This window comes from Macaca thibetana, chromosome 14 (assembly GCF_024542745.1).
Source record: "Macaca thibetana thibetana isolate TM-01 chromosome 14, ASM2454274v1, whole genome shotgun sequence".
In the NCBI taxonomy this organism is placed as follows: domain Eukaryota; kingdom Metazoa; phylum Chordata; class Mammalia; order Primates; family Cercopithecidae; genus Macaca; species Macaca thibetana.
Genome location: NC_065591.1, coordinates 38748218 through 38766097, shown reverse-complemented (window position 1 = coordinate 38766097; position 17880 = coordinate 38748218). Strand labels below are relative to the sequence as shown.

The following is a 17880-nucleotide window of genomic DNA, read 5'->3' as shown; positions in this document are numbered from 1 at the left end:
TTGTCAGATGAGTAGATTGAAAAAATTTTCTCCCATTCTGTGGGTTGCCTGTTCACTCTGATGGTAGTTTCTTTTGCTGTGCAGAAGCTCTTTAGGTTAATTAGATCCCATTTGTGAATTTTGGCTTTGGTTGCTGTTGCTTTTGGTGTTTTAGACATGAAGTCCTTGACCATACCTATGTCCTGAATGGTATTACCTAGGTTTTCTTCTAGGATTTTTATGGTTTTAGGTCTAACATTTAAGTCTCTAATCCATCTTGAATTAATTTTCATATAAGGAGTAAGAAAAGGATCCAGTTTCAGCTTTCTACTTACGGCTAGCCAATATTCCCAGCACCATTTATTAAATAGGGAATCCTTTTCCCATTTCTTTTTTTTAATCAGGTTTGTCAAAGATCAGATGGCTGTAGATGTGTGGTATTATGTCTGGGGGCTCTGTTCTGTTCCATTGGTCTATATCTCTGTTTTGGTACCAGTACCATGCTGTTTTGGTTACTGTAGCCTTGTAGTATAGTTTGAAGTCTGGTAGCGTGATGCCTCCAGCTTTGTTCTTTTGGCTTAGGATTGTCTTGGCAATGCGGGCTCTTTTTTGGTTCCATATGAACTTTAAAGCAGTTTTTTCCAATTCTGTGAAGAAACTCATTGGTAGCTTAATTGGGGATGGCATTGAATCTATAAATTACCTTGGGCAGTATGGCCATTTTCACGATATTGATTCTTCCTATCCATGGGCATGGTATGTTCTTCCATTTGTTTGTGTCCTCTTTTATTTCACTGAGCAGTGGTTCGTAGTTCTCCTTGAAGAGGTCCTTTACACCCCTTGTAAGTTGGATTCCTAGGTATTTTATTCTCTTTGAAGCTATTGTGAATGGGAGCTCATTCAAGATTTGGCGCTCTGTTTCTCTGTTACTGGTGTATAAGAATGCTTATGATTTTTGCATTGATTTTGTATCCTGAGACTTTGCTGAAGTGCTTATCAGCTTAAGGATATTTGGGGCTGAAACGATGGGGTTTTCTAAATATACAATAATGTCATCTGCAAACAGGGACAATTTGACTTCTTTTCTTAAGTGAATACCCTTTATTTCTTTCTCTTGCCCTATTGCCCTAGCCAGAACTTCCAACACTATGTTGAATAGGAGTGGTGAGAGAGGGCATCCCTGTCTTGTGCCAGTTTTCAAAGAGAATGCTTCCAGTTTTTGCCCATACAGTATGATATTGGCTGTGGGTTTGTCATAAATAGCTCTCATTATTTTACATTCCATCAATACCGAATTTATTGAGAGTTTTTAGCAAGAAGTGCTGTTGAATTTTGTCGAAGGCCTTTTCTGCATCTATTGAGATAACCATGTGGTTTTCGTCTTTGGTTCGGTTTATATGCTCGATTACATTTATTGATTTATGTATGTTGAACCAGCCTTGCATCCCAGGGATGAAGCCCACTTGATCATGGTGGATAAGCTTTTTGATGTGCTGCTGGATTCGGTTTGCCAATATTTTATTGAGGATTTTTGCATCGATGTTCATCAGGGATATTGGTCTAATTCTCTTTTTTTGTTGTATCTCTGTCAGGCTTTGGTATCAGGATGATGTTGGCCTCGTAAAATGAGTTAGGGAAGATTCCCTCTTTTTCTATTGATTGGAATAGTTTCAGAAGGAATGGCACCAACTCCTCCTTGTACTTCTGATAGAATTCGGCTGTGAATCCATCTGGTCCTGGACTTTTTTGGTTGGTAAGCTATTAATGATTGCCTCAATTTCAGAGCTGCTATTGGTCTATTCAGGGATTCAGCTTCTTCCTGGTTTAGTCTTGGGAGAGTGTAAGTTATCAATTTTTCTAGGTTTTCTAGTATATTTGCGTAGAGGTGTTTATAGTATTCTCTGATGGTGTTTGTATTTCTGTGGGGTCAGTGGTGATATCCCCTTTATCATTTTTTGTTGCGTCTATTTGATTCTTCTCACTTTTCTTCTTCATTAGTCTTGCTAGCGGTCTGTCAATTTTGTTGATCTTCTCAAAAAACCAGCTCCTGGATTTATTGATTTTTTTGGAGGGATTTTTGTGTCTCTATCTCCTTCAGTTCTGCTCTGATCTTAGTTATTTCTTGCCTTCTGCTAACTTTTGAATGTGTTTGCTCTTGGTTCTCTAGTTCTGTTAATTGTGATGTTAGGGTGCCAGTTTTGATCTTTCCTGCTTTCTCTTGTGAGCATTTAGTGCTACAAATTTCCCTCTACACACTGCTTTAAATGTGTCCCAGTGATTCTGGTATGTTGTATCTTTGTTCTCATTGGTTTCAAAGAACATCTTTATTTCTGCCTTCATTTTGTTATGTACCCAGTAGTCATTCAGGAGCAGGTTGTTCAGTTTCCATGTAGTTGAGCGGTTTTGATTGAGTTTCTTAGTCCTGAGTTCTAGTTTAATTGCACTGTGGTCTGAGAGACAGTTTGTTATAATTTCTGTTGTCTTACATTTGCTGAGGAGTGCTTTACTTCCAACTATGTGGTCAATTTTGGAATAAGTGTGATGTGGTGCTGAGAAGAATGTATATTCTGTTGATTTGAGGTGGAGAGTTCTGTAGATGTTTATTAGGTCTGCTTGGTGCAGGGTTAAGTTCAATTCCTGGATATCCTCGTTAACTTTCTGTCTCGTTGATCTGTCTAATGTTGACCGTGTGGTGTTAAAGTTTCCCATTATTATTGTATGGGAATCTAAGTCTCTTTGTAAGTCTCTAAGGACTTGCTTTATGAATCTGGGTGCTCCTGTATTGGGTGCATATATATTTACGATAGTGAGTTCTTCCTGATGAATTGATCCCTTTACCATTATGTAATGGCCTTCTTTGTCTCTTTTGATCTTTGATGGTTTAAAGTCTCTTTTTTCAGAGACTAGTATTGCAACCCCTGCTTTTTTTTTTTTTTTTTTTTTTCCATTTCCTTGGTAGATCTTCCTCCATCCCTTTATTTTGAACCTATGTGTGTCTCTGCATGTGAGATGGGTCTTGACTCTTTATCCAATTTGCCAGTCTGTGTCTTTTAATTGGAGCATTTAGTCCATTTACATTTAAGGTTAATATTGTTATGTGTAAACTTGATCCTGTCATTATGATATTAACTGGTTATTTTGCTCACTAGTTGTTGCAGTTTCTTCCTAGCATCGATGGACTTTACATTTTGCCATGTTTTTTGCAATGGCTGGGACCTGTTGTTCCTTTCCATGTTTAGTGCTTCCTTCAGGATCTCTTGTAGGTCAGGCCTGGTAGTGACAAAATCTCTAAGCATTTGCTTGTCTGTAAAGGATTTTATTTCTCCTTCACTTATGAAATATAGTTTGGCTGGATATGAAATTGTGGGTTGAAAATTCTTTTCTTTAAGAATGTTGAATACTGGCCCCCACTCTCTTCTGGCTTGTAGAGTTTCTGCCGAGAGATCTGCTGTTAATCTGATGGGCTTCCCTTTGTGGGCAACCCGACCTTTCTCTCTGGCTGCCCTTAACATTTTTTCCTTCATTTCAACTTTGGTGAATCTGACAATTATGTGTCTTGGAGTTGCTCTTCTCGAGGAGTATCTTTGTGGTGTTATCTGTATTTCCTGAATTTGAATGTTGGCCTGCCTCACTAGGTTGGGGAAATTCTCCTGGATGATATTCTGCAGAGTATTTTCCAACTTGGTTCCATTTTCCCTGTCACTTTCAGGCACCCCAATCAGACGTAGATTTGGTCTTTTCACATAATCCCATACTTCTTGAAGGCTTTGTTCATTTCTTTTTCCTCTTTTTTCTTTAGACTTCTCTTCTCGCTTCATTTCATTCATTTGATTTTCAATCGCTAATACTCTTTCTTCCAGCTGATCAAGTCAGTTACTGAAGCTTGTGCATTTGTCACGTATTTCTCGTGTCATGGTTTTTATCTCTGTCAGTTCGTTTATGGCCTTCTCTGCATTGATTATTCCTGTTTCCCTGGATATCAGCAGCAGAGGCTGCAGAACATAGAATATTGCTGAACAGCGAGTGTTGCTGTCTGATTCTTCCTCTGGAATCTTTGTCTCAGGCGTGTACCCCGCTGTGTGAGTTGTGGGTCTGCACCTAGTGGGGGATGTCTCCCAGTTAGGCTACTCAGGGGTCAGGTGGGTACTCAGGTACCCACTTGAGCAGGCAGTCTGTCCGTTCTCAGATCTCAACCTCCGTGCTGGGAGATCCACTGCTCTCTTCAAAGCTATCAGACAGGGGCATTTACCTCTGCCAAGATTTCTGCTGCTTTTTGTTTAGCTATGCCCTGTCCCCATAGGAGGAGTCTACAGAGGCAGGCCGGCCTCCTTGAGCTGCGGTGGGCTCCACCCAATTCGAGCTTCCCGGTGGCTTTGTTTACCCACTTAAGCCTCAGCAATGACGGGTGCTCCTCCCCCAGCCTCACTGCAGCCTTGCAGTTAGATCTCAGACTGCTGTGCTAGCAATGAGGGAGGCTCCGTGGGCATGTGACCCTCCGGGTCAGGTGTGGGATATAATCTCCTGGTGTGCCATTTGCTAAGACCCTTGGTAAAGTGCAGTATTATGGTGGGAGTTACCCGATTTTCCAGGTGTTGTGTGTCTCAGTTTCCCTTGGCTAGGAAAAGGGATTCCCTTCCCCGTTGCGCTTCCCAGGTGAGGCAGTGCCTCGCCCTGCTTCAGCTCTCGCTGTTCAGGCTGCACCAGCTGACCAGCACCGATTGTCCGGCACTCCCCAGTGAGATGAACCTGGTACCTCAGTTGCAAATGCAGAAATCACCCATCTTCTGTGTCACTCATGCTGGGAGCTGGAGGCTGAAGCTGTTCTTATTTGGCCATCTTGGGCATGCCCCTCGAGGTTGTATTTCTTAACTTGGGTAATGGTTATATAGGTGTTTATCTTGTAATAACTCATGAAGCTATGAATTCTTTTACTGCACTTTTGTGTTTTGTAGTGAATTATGTTTCAAAATTATACATACTTCTACTTTCTACTTGGACTTCTACTTTCCTTGCTATGGTTCCATATTCACATCAATGCCATTCGCATTACTTATGTTTCCAACTGTCTTTGTCCTGAGAAAGATAATTTTCCAGAAAGTAAAAGGGGTTATTTGTATTATTGGAAAACAAGTAAAATCCCAATGTAAATGAATACATTATATAGTTTTACCTGACTTTTTTTTGTTAAACTAGTCAACATTTTTCTCATCTCCTGAAATGAATCAGTATTGCAAGTGTTCCTGCTTGCACTATCTCATTTAGCCATAATAATAATTCTATAATGTTGGCAACATTGTTATCTTCATTTAAAGCCTGTAGAATTTAGGCTAAGCAGTGACATTAAATGCCTAAGAAAGCAGTAAATTAGATTCCAAGTATGTCTGAATACAGTTCTCAACACCTTAACCAATGTGTCCTACTACATTTTACTAACTCACAAGTATGGTTAACAGATAACCAGCAATCACCTACTGTTAATGACATGATCTAATTTTGTATGTGCTGGATTAAGACTGGCTGTGGTAAATTCACAAAGATAATATAACCTTCGGCGTCTGTTGGTACCTATCAGGGTTCTTCTAGGTACACTCTGAAATTCTTCATATCTTTATAGCTCATAACTCTATTAATGTGCATAATAGAGCATTATAATGCAATGTTCACATGCCTATAACTGCAAGTATATAGTAAAATCCCTTAAAGTTTTCAATGTCTTGTTTTCTTTAGCCCTACAGTTTAGCGCACAGGTGTTAGGTGATGCTTGCTAGATCGAGAAGAATAAACATTCAGGAAAACAAAAAAGCCTGTCACCCTCACCAAGACAAGCAGTTACTGCCATAATTTTATTTAAAGAGTACCCTAAAACATGTTCTTGTGCAAATGGGCACATCTCTACTACTATTTTGCAAATGGGCTAAAACATACTCAACATGAGCCATAACTTGCATATTCTTGAGATAATTTTTAGAAAGATCAGCTTTTCTGAAAGTATTTGAGCTTTAATGATTTAGTTATTTTCAAAACGGCTTGCAAGATTAGGTAAGTACCTGATGAATGAGCTGCATCCCAGCTTCTCTGAGAAAAAGCAAATTTTATTCTGTCCGCTAGAAACAATAAACATGAAAAAACTCTAAATCGAATGCATTCCACATAGTAATTGGGAAGCATTTCACTATTTCATATAACTCATGAAATGAATCGTGATTTTATGTTTGGTCAACTGTTATTATACCAAACAATTCAAGAAGCTGTATTATTTTTATCTAGATGTAATGACATATATAATCAGTTTTCAGTTAATTCTGTTTTAAAGCAACAGGTTTGAACATGGGTTAATTGACGTATTTGTGAATGGCTATCATAAATATTAAAATAAAGTATACCACTATCAACCTTAAAATTACATAAAACCTCCACTGAGTTCTTAACAACACAATTCAGAAGAGGTTTCCAAATTTTGCTATGCTTCTCTATTGACATTTTGATATCTACTTTTTATGGTGCCTGTTAAAACTGGTAAAAACTCATCATTAAACATTTAGAATTTATAAAATAATTAAATAAAAATTCTATTTAATAAGTTTGTGAACTTATTTACTCACTGAGAGACAAAATTTGGGTATAATAGGTTACTTCTTTTTATGAAGATGTGGATTTTTAAAACAGATAGCTATCTTTCTGGGAGAGTTTAGTATTTACTTAGCTTAGAATCAGAGTAATGGATAATAACTATTAGCGTTCCATTTTCAGTCCATACCGCTTTTAAAATTTGAAAAACATATAAAATATTTTTAAAACCCTTTTTGTCTTACTAATATTTTTTCTACCAACCAGTCTCTTGATTTCTAGGTCTTCTCATTGAAGGACTTTTGCCTTCGCCTGGGATTAAATATGTTACCAATACTATGAGACTCAGTTGATTATCTTTACTACACTGGGAGAGTAGTATACTTTAAGACAACCTGGAGGAAAATTTGTGTATTATTTTATTTTCACCTAATCTTTTCTTAGATCAGCATGGAGATGCCTGTAAGCAGTGGGTCACAGATATAAAGCGAAAAAGCAAGCAAATTGTAACTAATTGCAGTGCTACTATAATTGTGTGATTCTTCATTTTAGTGTATTATAATTTGTTCTATTATAAATGTCAGAAGGGAGAGTATGACAAATGACCACATGATTTTTTTAGGCCAGTATTCTTGAGGTCAACCCTATCTGAATATATAGAACGATGCGTATTCGCTTCCTTTCCTCCTTCTCTTCTTTCTTGTTTCCTTCTTTCTATAAATATTTATTGATGCCAACAATGTGTCTAGCTGTGGACTAGATGTTTAAAATACTATGTAAACCAAAAAGTTAAAAAATTTCTTACCTTCTTGAAATTTATATACATGTAGAATAAGACTGTCAGCAAACAAAAGATAATAAATAAATTAGCTAGCACTATATTACATATTAGTTAGAAGTTAGCAGATGCTGAGAAAAAAAAAATATATATTTATCAGGGGAAGTGGAATCAAGAGTGAGGAGTAACTTGGAGAGCAATTAGAGGGGCTTGAGGAGAGGAGTTACATTATCTCATCTATAATGTCAAGAATCATTGGAATAACTCAGCTGTCATGTTGAGAACAAACTATAGAAGAGACAAGATAGAAGCAAAGAGACAAGCCTGGCTAACGCAATAATCCAATAGAGAGATTACTATCGTTTAGATCAGAGTGGTAGTAATGGTGGTAGTAATGAGGGTGTTAGAAAGTGGTCAGATTTTAAATATATTTTGAAAGATTTTCTTGATGATTTGAACGTTTGATGGGTAAGAAAAAGAGAGAGAGAGAGACGATTCAAGATGTTGGATGTTAGCAATTGAAGGGACAGAGTTGCAATCAACCAGAATAAAGAAGGTTGTGGGAAGTACCTGTTTGGAGAAGGTAAACAATTTCATTTTGAACAGTTAACTTTGAGACGTTCATTAGAAATCCAAGTGAAGAAATCAAGAAGGCAGTTGGATATACAAGCCTGTGAATATCTACTATGTAGTGGTCAACATATAGATGGTTATTTAAAGCCAAGAGCTTGGATGAAATCACAAGAAGGGAGTATATAGGGGAAAAAATGGCAAAAGAACCAATGAATAGTTAATTAACAAATCAGAGGAAGAGAGAACGAGTGACCACTTAACTAGGAGAAAATGCAGACACATTAGATATCTTGGGAGTCAAAGGAAAAAGGTAAATCAAGTAGGTGAGAGTGATTACACTGCAGGAAGATAAATTTAAAAGACAGCGAATTGGCCGGGTGCGGTGGCTCACGCCTGTAATCCCAGCACTTTGGGAGGTCGAGGCGGGCGGATCACGAGGCCAGGAGATCAAGACCATCTTGGCTAACATGGAGAAATCTCATCTCTACTAAAAATACAAAAAAAAAAAAAAAAAAAAAATAGCCGGGCATGGTGGCGGGTGCCTGTACTGTAGTCCCAGCTACTCTGGAGGCTGAGTTGAGGCAGAAGAATGGCGTGAACCCGGGAGGCAGAGCTTGCAGTGAGCTGAGATAGTGCCACTGTACTCCAGCCCGGGCGACAGAGCGAGACTCTGTCTCAAAAAAAAAAAAAAAAAAAAAAACAAAGACAACAACTTGATAACTGGATACAGCAATGAATATGTCATTAGTGACCTTGTTTAAAAAAAAAAAAGTGTCTGAAGTGTTGGAGGCAAACGCCCTCTAAAATCTGAATTTAACTGTGCCTTCTGTGGCAAAAAAATTCCCTCAAGTAAAAGTACTTCTCTCAGTAAAAGCTGGAAATGTTCTTTTTTGTTACCCTTTTTAAACTATTCAAGCCTCAGTCCTAGGAGTGTTTATTTGTATATGGCTCTTTATCTTTTTAAATATAGTGGTCATGACCACCAGCTAAGGTATCAAATTGGTCAACATGCTGGCTTCATTATTTTATTTTCTATGATATCTGTTTGTCACTTAACCTCTTTGGCTTCTATGTACTCATGTCAATATTTACCCTCATGGGTTATGACAATTAAATAACCTTATGAAACACTTGGCACAATGCATGGCACATAGTAAGTATTCGATAAGTGATAGCTACTATTGTCATTATTACCATGTTATGGAAGGCCCTGGTGGCTTCACTAGAGTTACTTAGTCACTTTATAATTCTTTCCAGATCCTGTGAAATCTGCCAGGATTCCAAGTTAATCCTGGAAATCTCAGAACTTTTTCATTCATTGAAGAAAAGACTGTGTAAAGCTTACTTGTTCTTGAACTTGGAAGTCTCTACTACTATAAATTTACGCAATTGAACTTAATCTCTCTGCAGAACTACAGCCCACTAGAGGCCCCTCAGGCAGCCTAACCTGCTGCTGTAGGGTGACTATTTCTTGGATATTCTTTTTGTTTGTTGAATGACTCATTGGCCTTTATCTCCTTAAACATCAGGTTGCTCTGGTCCTCACTTCTTTCACCTGGAGCTGCATATCTGCCTTAGTCAGGGTCCTCCAAAGCAGTCTGAAATGCTTTTGTCTGAAATTATCTAATATCTCCCCAGATGTTGGAAAGCATTTTGAATCTCAAGAATGCCTGTATAGGAAATATGAAATAGAGAGTTGGTAAAGATGTCCAAATAGTTTGAAGGAAAGTGGTGAAAGAAGGATAGGGTAGATAATAGTTATGAACAGGAACTTGGAGTCAGAAGGTATTGGGGTCAAGTCCTGGCTCCTCGTTGATCTTGGGCAATATACTGGAAAAGCCCCCTAAGAGGACCATAAAGAAAATGTGTTGATCAATAAAGCTGATTTATTAAAATTACTTACAGCAAATAAGAATACCACACGGATAGTCTAAGTAGCTTTTTAGAAGGATGAAGTTAGGGAAGAGTTTTCAAAGGATTCTCACGGCCTGGACTGGGTAATCAGTAGGTCTTGTAAGGCAGGAATTTGGTTGAAAATTGGGCAGAGTCCATTAAAAATAGACTGAGTTGGTGAGTACAACAGAATGAAGGCCCAAGAGCAGTCTTGCTGAGCAAGCAATTTGTTTTGAAAAGTAAGCTGTTTTATTTGGTTTGCAGTCATATATTCTAGGAACAAGTATTTCCCAAAGCAAACAGCTTAGGGATTATTTTTTGGTTTCAGTATTACTAAATATACATTTAGGAAAATAATGTCTGGACTGAGTATTATTCCACACAGGAAATAAAGTTGGTTTCAGTTATTAGTATTTATGTTCTCTAAGCCTTAGTGTCTTTATCTTTGAAATGCATGTAGTGAGTAGTATATAGGATAAAGTATTGAAAGCACTTATGTCTGGTCATGATGTTTAGCAAATATTCAACATATGTTAGCATTATTTTATGATGAAATAAATTAGTAAATAAATAATCATTTTATTATTTGTTGTTACATGATATCATTTTCATGGGTCTTATTGAATAAAACATATGCATTTTTATGCTAGCACCAAAGAACCCATGTTCAGATATCAGACCACCTAATTTTATATCCTGGAACATCACTTGCTAATGTGGCTCCTATGGTAGATTGTAAACTCTATTTAATTGTATTTTCATATCTTACGGTAGAAATATTAAAAGTACATTTTTCGATATTGTATTGCTAGTGTTCAAATGGAAATAACTATAACTAAAACATACGTGCTTGTGTAACCCACACCATTAACAATCATTGCTTTATTTGCAGAATGACATGAATTACATAGCATCCAGTGGACCTCTGTTCAAAGATGGCAAAAAGAGAATTGATTACATCTTGGTTTATAGAAAGACAAATATACAATATGACAAAAGAAACACATTTGAAAAGAACCTCAGAGCAGAAGGCTTGATGTTGGAGAAGGAGGTAGGTGCTTTACTATTATTAGTTATGTGATAAAATGTGTTGGAACAGATATAATCACTTATGGTTTAGAGAGGAAAATATGTATCACATGACTTTATAAAATACATAGTTCTTTTCTGTCAAATGTTAAATAAATGCATGTACATAGCCCTATTAAATATGTATTCACTTTTTAATCTATATAGTTCTGTACAATGTAAGTATTTTCAAAGGGCATGACTATTTTTGCAATTTTAAAAACTGAATAAGGAAAGATTATAGTCATGTAAAGTAGAAAACTTTATGAAAAGGAAAATAACATTTTGAAAGAAAAAGGTTTGCCAAACTATTAATGTCTGTTTTTTAGTGCTGGAACTGTGAGTGGTTTTCTTCCCAAATCTTTTTCTTTTGTGAGTTTTTAAAAAAATGTTCTTGGAAGAATTTATTTTTTCTAGTGAAACAATAAAAGGACCAAGACTCACTAGAAAAAAAATAGAAAGAGGCCGGGAGCGGTGGCTCAAGCCTGTAATCCCAGCACTTTGGGAGGCCGAGATGGGCGGATCATGAGGTCAGGAGATCGAGACCATCCTGGCTAACACGGTGAAACCCCGTCTCTACTAAAAACTACAAAAAACTAGCCGGGCGAGGTGGCGGGCACCTGTAGTCCCAGCTACTCGGGAGGCTGAGGCAGGAGAATGGCGTGAACCCGGGAGGCGGAGCTTGCAGTGATGCGCCACTGCACTCCAGCCTGGGCGACAGAGTGAGACTCCGTCTCAAAAAAAAAAAAAAATAGAAAGAAGGAAAAGCATATCCTCTATAATCCTAGTATCAGAGAAAAATTAAAAAAAAATTCTCACTATTTTAGTTATACCTTGTATGGTTATAGAAAACACATATTAATCTCATTACAGAAAGAACAAACCTTAAGGTAGAAAATTAAAAGTATAGAAATGTACAAAATAAAAGCCAAAGTCAGTATCTACAATCTCTCAAATCATACCCTTCTCTCATTTGGTGGTCTTGTTAACAACTTGATTTTATCTTGCTAGGTGCCCCTCAGTATATTTTCTAAGTATATACAAATATATAAAATTTTACACAAAATCAGCCATGATATATATGTATATATACATATATACACACACATATGTATGTATGTATGTATCTATCTATCTATCTATATTATTCTGCTATTCACTCCTGTCATTTAGCAATATATTACAGATATCTTAAATTGCCATTACATTTAGAACCAACTCAGCTTTTTACTAGATACATATTATTACAACTAGGGATTTATCCAGCTGTTCCTCTACTGAGAAAAAAAATTAATTAACTATTACAGAGACACCTAAATTACTACTTTTTTTTTTTTTTTTTTCAGACTGAGTCTCATTCTGTTGCCCAGGCTGGAGAGCAGTGGCACAATCTTGGCTTAACGCAGCCTCTGCCACCCGGGCTCAAGCAATTCTGCCTCAGCCTCCGAAGTAGCTGGGATTACAGGAACCAATCACCATGGCCACCTAATTTTTGTATTTTTAGTACAGACGAGGTTTCACCATGTTTGCCAGGCTGGTCTTGAGCTCCTGACCTCAAGTGATCCGCCCACTTCGGCCTCCCAAAGTACTGGATAACAGGCGTGAGCCACTGCTCCCGGCGCTACCACTGGGTTTTAACTAGTTGTAAAAAATAGGAGCAACAAGAAAAACAAAAGAAACAAAAGAAAAAAAACTGTTTTTGATGAAATATCTAGATAATTGCTAACAAGCTTTATCAGAGTGTTAGTAGGCACTTAGATATAATATTGGAATCCCTTTTCCCCCACAGAACATCTCCTGGAATTAGTTTTCTGAGGAACACCCATCAGGAAGTACTAAATTGCAGTTTGGGGTAGCCCTAGAAAAGCTAATCCATTTAGGCCAGACACGATGGCTCGCGCCTGTAATCCCAGCACTTTGGGAAGCCATGAAGGGTGGATCATGAGGTCAAAAGATTGAGCCCATCCTGACCAACATGGTGAAACCCCATCTCTACTAAAAATACAAAAATTAGCTGGACGTGGTGGCGTGTGCCTGTAGTCCCGGCTACTCGGGAGGCTGAGGCAGGAGAATCACTTGAACCCGGGAGGCAGAGCTTGCAGTGAGCTGAGATGGCACCACTGCACTCCAGTCTGGAAGTCTGGTGACAGAGCGAGATTCTGTCTCAAAAAAAAAAAAAAAAAAGAAAGAAAGAAAAGAAAAACTAATCCATTTATGTTTATTAAAATCCTTTAATATGTATGAAATAACAAACACACCATGACTTGACTCTTTACGAGGAAAGAATTACTCACACACAACCTAGAGTTATGGAGCCTGGCAAGTATAATTCTGACTTCAGTTTTCTGTTGACTCCTTTTGTTGTTTCTTTATTATTCCTCTTCCAGGAAGTTTTAACCCAGAATATTCCGCCTCCTCCCCCAATCACTGGTGGCTAATTAAATAAAGAAGTACTTACTGGAAAAAAAAAATCTCATTAAGTCAGTGTTGTGTGATAGCCTTTTATTCTTTTGATATCCTTGTGACTTCTCCTCCATATAAATAGAATTAATCACTCTTCATCTGCTCCCAGAGCAGTTTATACATAGATCTTACTATGATACTGGTATTTGTTTTCTCACATATCTCCAACTATTTATTCATTCAGCACATTATTTTGGCTAGCACTGAGCAAGCTGCTGAGAAATATGATAAGTAACAAAGTAACAAACTCACTGCCTTGACTAAATTTATAGTCAGTATAGGAGTCAGACATGAAATCTGTATATTCCTAACAGGTATTGCTCTCAGCTTCTACCTAGTTTTCTTGCCAGAAAGCTCAGATTCTCAGTTCTGAATCTTCCTCTTCCTTGTTCCTCCAGACTTTTCCCAAGAATAATACTGGATGTTACTCATCCAAAAAGGGTCCTGTTCTGCTTTTAAAAGGAAGTCTCTTTATTCTTGAGCTCTCACTCTCAAATCACTCCCAAATGGTGTCTTTGTTTAGATTGACTCTCAGCAGGACAGTGTCCATTTGTCTACTGTTATTCCTGAACAGAGAGGGTTCTCACCCACAATTACAGTCCTTTTAGTCCACATTCACATTCTTAGGATTTGTTTCCTACTGTTAAATAAATTGCCAGGACAGCATGATCAGGAGGTGTATTCAACCTCAATAGAATATTGTTGGAACCAGCCGTTGCTGCAAACTGCTGCCATTGTGTTGAACACAAGTTACCAGTCTTGACTTCCTCTGTCCTCCCAACTGTGTACCTCTGACTTAGTTTCCTAAAAGCGAAAAGGTTTAAGCTACCCCAGTTTTCCAGAATAGATATTATTAGTTTTGAAGCTGAGTTGGGAGATTTTTATATTTTCCCTCTGAAAAGGCCGTAGAAGCCTTATGAAATTTTACCCAAACCTCTGTAAAAACTCTGTCTATTCAAGCAAGGGAAAGTACTACAAATTAAGAAAACAAACAAAAAAACTTGTTACACTCTTTCCACTTGAATAATGCTTGCACAACTAAGAGTACTTCAGAGACTGCACAAGAAAGATGATCTCACCCAGGGTGACTTTCAATCTACACTTACTAATACAATGCTTAAAATTCTTTACTAGGATAACCTTTATCATTTCAAACTGTGATAAGTGGCATAAAAGGAAAGTAAATGGTGCTAAATGGCTTGCAACAATGGCAGTGGTATGGTCTGGAGGGTGAGGGGAGACTAGAAGAAAGGGAAGGAGGGAAATTTTAAAAATAAACTTTGAATTGAGATTTGAAAAATGAATAGTAGCTGATGTAGGTAAATAAAAGGGCTAGATGTGGTTTTCAATACTGGCTGTATATTAGAGTCAAGTGGTGATTTTTTAAACTATTGATGCCAGATCCCACCACAGCATAGATCAATTAAAGATCACGATGGTGGTGGGACGGAGGATATGGATATTTTTCAATACCAGAAAAAAACAGGGTACTAAATGAGGTTGGAAAGAATGAATGCAGTTAAGTCATTCTTTTTTGTTAGTTTAAGACTTTTGATCAACTTAAGAAAAATGGGAAGTTATTGAATAATTTTAAGCAGGTTAGTATCATGATCACATTTGTTTTCAAAAAAGATAAATTTGGATTACTGAAAAGAACATAGATTTGAAGAGCAAGACTGGATGCACAGAGATCATGGGCGGCATTAGAGACGCAGTTTGTATCAGCAATGTGTCTTTCTCTTAGACTTGAAAGCTATGAGCTATCACATCCTATGTTCTTTCCACTCTGTGCTAACAATTTGCAGCGTGACTTTGTAAAGACATAATTTTAAAGTTTTCTCTCAAGAGTGAATCTCCTGCCTCTTGGGAATTTGGGGTGGAATAATTAAATAATAATGTGAAGTGTGAAGGCAGTGGGTGTTTTGTTCTCTGAGGAGCTTGCCTTCATTAGAGCTGAACAGAATAGTGCCAGATTGGCAGCTTTTGATTCCTGGGGAAAAGGTAATCTTTCTCCCTGACAGCATCAGCCCCGCATCAGGCCCCTGCCCAGTAGCTGCAAGAAAATGAAACTACATTTCTTTTCTTCTGCTTTGTTTTTTAAGTAGAGGTATAGATAAAGAGAAATTAAGTTGAATAAGTTATGAAAGACGGTTATTCATGTTGGTTGATAAAGATCTCTATATATTTTAAGACATACAAAATGAGAAATGTTACGTGTGTGCACTTAGCTTGACATTTTACTCGTTGATAGTAGTTACTATAATGCAGAAACATCCTTCTAAAGCATCCCCTTATTGAAGTGTATTAGATTATTTTACATCCTAGAGGTTGAGAGTAATGAATTAATAACCAGTACTAGGCAAGCTGTTCATGATGTTAATTTGAATCCTGACACAGCACCCTCTTCCAGAACAGTCCAGGCTTATTTGTTTTCTTGTCTCCATCACACCGGCTTAGATATAAATTACATAAAATGTGTTCTCAAAATAGGTTAACTTATTTATCCATTTTATAAATGCTTAGTGCATGCCTACTGTGTGTTCAACACAGAGCTAGGTGCTAGGGATACATAAGCAAAACAACGAATCTTCTCTCCTGACTTCTACAGAGCAAATGAAAGTAAAAATGCTATAGAAAAAAAAAAAGAGAGAGGCAATAAGAAAGATAAAGCAAGGGCAGACTAGAACTAGCAAGTGATCAAATGATGGAAGTGGAATGAGTGAGACAAAAGGTATTAGCAGAGGAGGTTATGGGATATCAAGGGTAAGATTATAAAAGGCTCTGTAAGTCACTGAAGAAACTTTGGCTTTCTCTGTGGATGAAATTAGGTTCTAAGAAATGGCATGACCTGACTTACATTTAAATAGGTCATCCTGACCCTAGTGCAAAGGGTCAAGACCACTGGGGACAAGAGCGTGAGCAAAGGGTGCTGCTTGAAAGTACTGCAGGAGTCTCAACCAAGATGATGATGATATAAACCAGAGTGATAGCTGTGAAGGAGGCAGAGAGGGATCAGAATCTGGCTATATGTACGGTAAAGTAAAATCAGGAACAACCTAGTAGTAGGAGACCCAAGTTTTCCTGCAGTTGAGCTTAAATCTTCCCAGATCTTTTCCAGCATTCATCACATATTAGTCACTCTTTCGTGCTACTACTGTACTATGGCAACCAATATGCCCAGACTTCAGGAACCACGATGTTCTGAAGGCGAATGAGACCTCCATTCACACCAGAATAAGGCCCAGCTCCTGAAAAATTATTTCTTGTCCCAAGATCTATCTATTTCACAATAGAAATTTTACTTTCAAACCCTGCATGGAACCATTAGGAAGAATGCAAATGATCAGTGTGTTCTCAAGGTCTTGGTTACTCAGTCTTACATAGCCCTACATGTCAAACATCTCAGTCGGGATGTAGATTCGTTTTTGTTTGAGTCTAGACTCATTTATTTTCATGAAGGTCACTCTTCCAGCTTCTGGGAAAAATGAGGACTAGATAGGTTTTCTGTAATCTTCAGGGTCTCAGTTTCTCTCTCCTTGAATTACCTCTGAATAAGAACTCATGTCTCCCCAGGAACAAAAAATAAAGTATAGGCATAGAACAATTTAATACATCAAGATGAAAAAGACAGATCTTCTAAATAAACTATAAAGTCTACAGAAATAGTTTTGTTTTGTTTTGTTTTGTTTAAGAAAATTTATGCCCAGTTCAGAGTAAAACGTTTAACTCATCAAGTTAAACCTTGATTCAGGTCACTGTCCTTCAGAGTTCTTCCCAAATCATAGGTTAATGCTGGCTTTATGCTTATGCAACTGAAAGGTCTATAAAGAAGGTTTACAGCGCTAAGGAAGAGGCTCTACCAAAGATGAATTGAGTAGACAGAAAGATTCAGGCTTTGAAAGTAATCATCATTTTGGGTAGTTTCTTATTTGAGAGACATGCTGTCAACTGAGAAAAAATATTTCTGGAGAATTTATTAGGCATGGACACTTGATGAGGCACCCAAACTTTTACAACATTCACACTCTGTGAGGCAGAGATAATTTTCTTCATTTTCCAGATGAGAAAACTGAAGATAAGAGTGGTTAAATAATTTTTCTAAGGCCATAGAGATAGTAAATGGTAGAGATAGAATTTCTACTTAAGTCTTTGTAATTCCAAATACCATGCTTTTTCATTTATACCATGTGATCTCTTCCAAGTAGGCAGTAAAGATTGAGGAAATTCAAACTACGCTTGGTGAGAGGCAAGTTGGTGTAACACTGGTAGCCAACACGATGATTTCAAATGAAGGATCTTTGTCATCATCTTACCTAAGAACTTTTGTAAGCATAAAGCAAGAAAATGTATAATAAAACTTGACACGTCTGTCACTTGCCCTGGATGAAGGAGTCATTCAAATAGATGTATGCTTACGCTTCATGTTTTAAAAAGTTTTTCTCATCCCTATCATTCCTGCACAAAAACTTTTCCACCAAATTTGGAAGATTCACTAAAAGATACTGGAAAAAAAAATCACAATCTTCTCTTTTCTTTCAGTGACAGATTTCCAGCTGGGT

At 37.5% G+C, this 17880-nt stretch overlaps 1 protein-coding gene across 2 annotated transcripts in view; it reads left to right on the top strand.

The window, feature by feature from the left end:
* ANO3 (anoctamin 3) overlaps positions 1 to 17880 on the top strand; it is a 475418-nt gene that overhangs the window by 305361 nt on the left and 152177 nt on the right. For both annotated transcript variants that reach the window (XM_050755373.1, XM_050755374.1), the window contains one exon: positions 10683 to 10841. In XM_050755373.1, coding sequence (XP_050611330.1) covers positions 10683 to 10841 — 159 coding nt within the window. The remainder of the gene's footprint in view (positions 1 to 10682; positions 10842 to 17880) is intronic.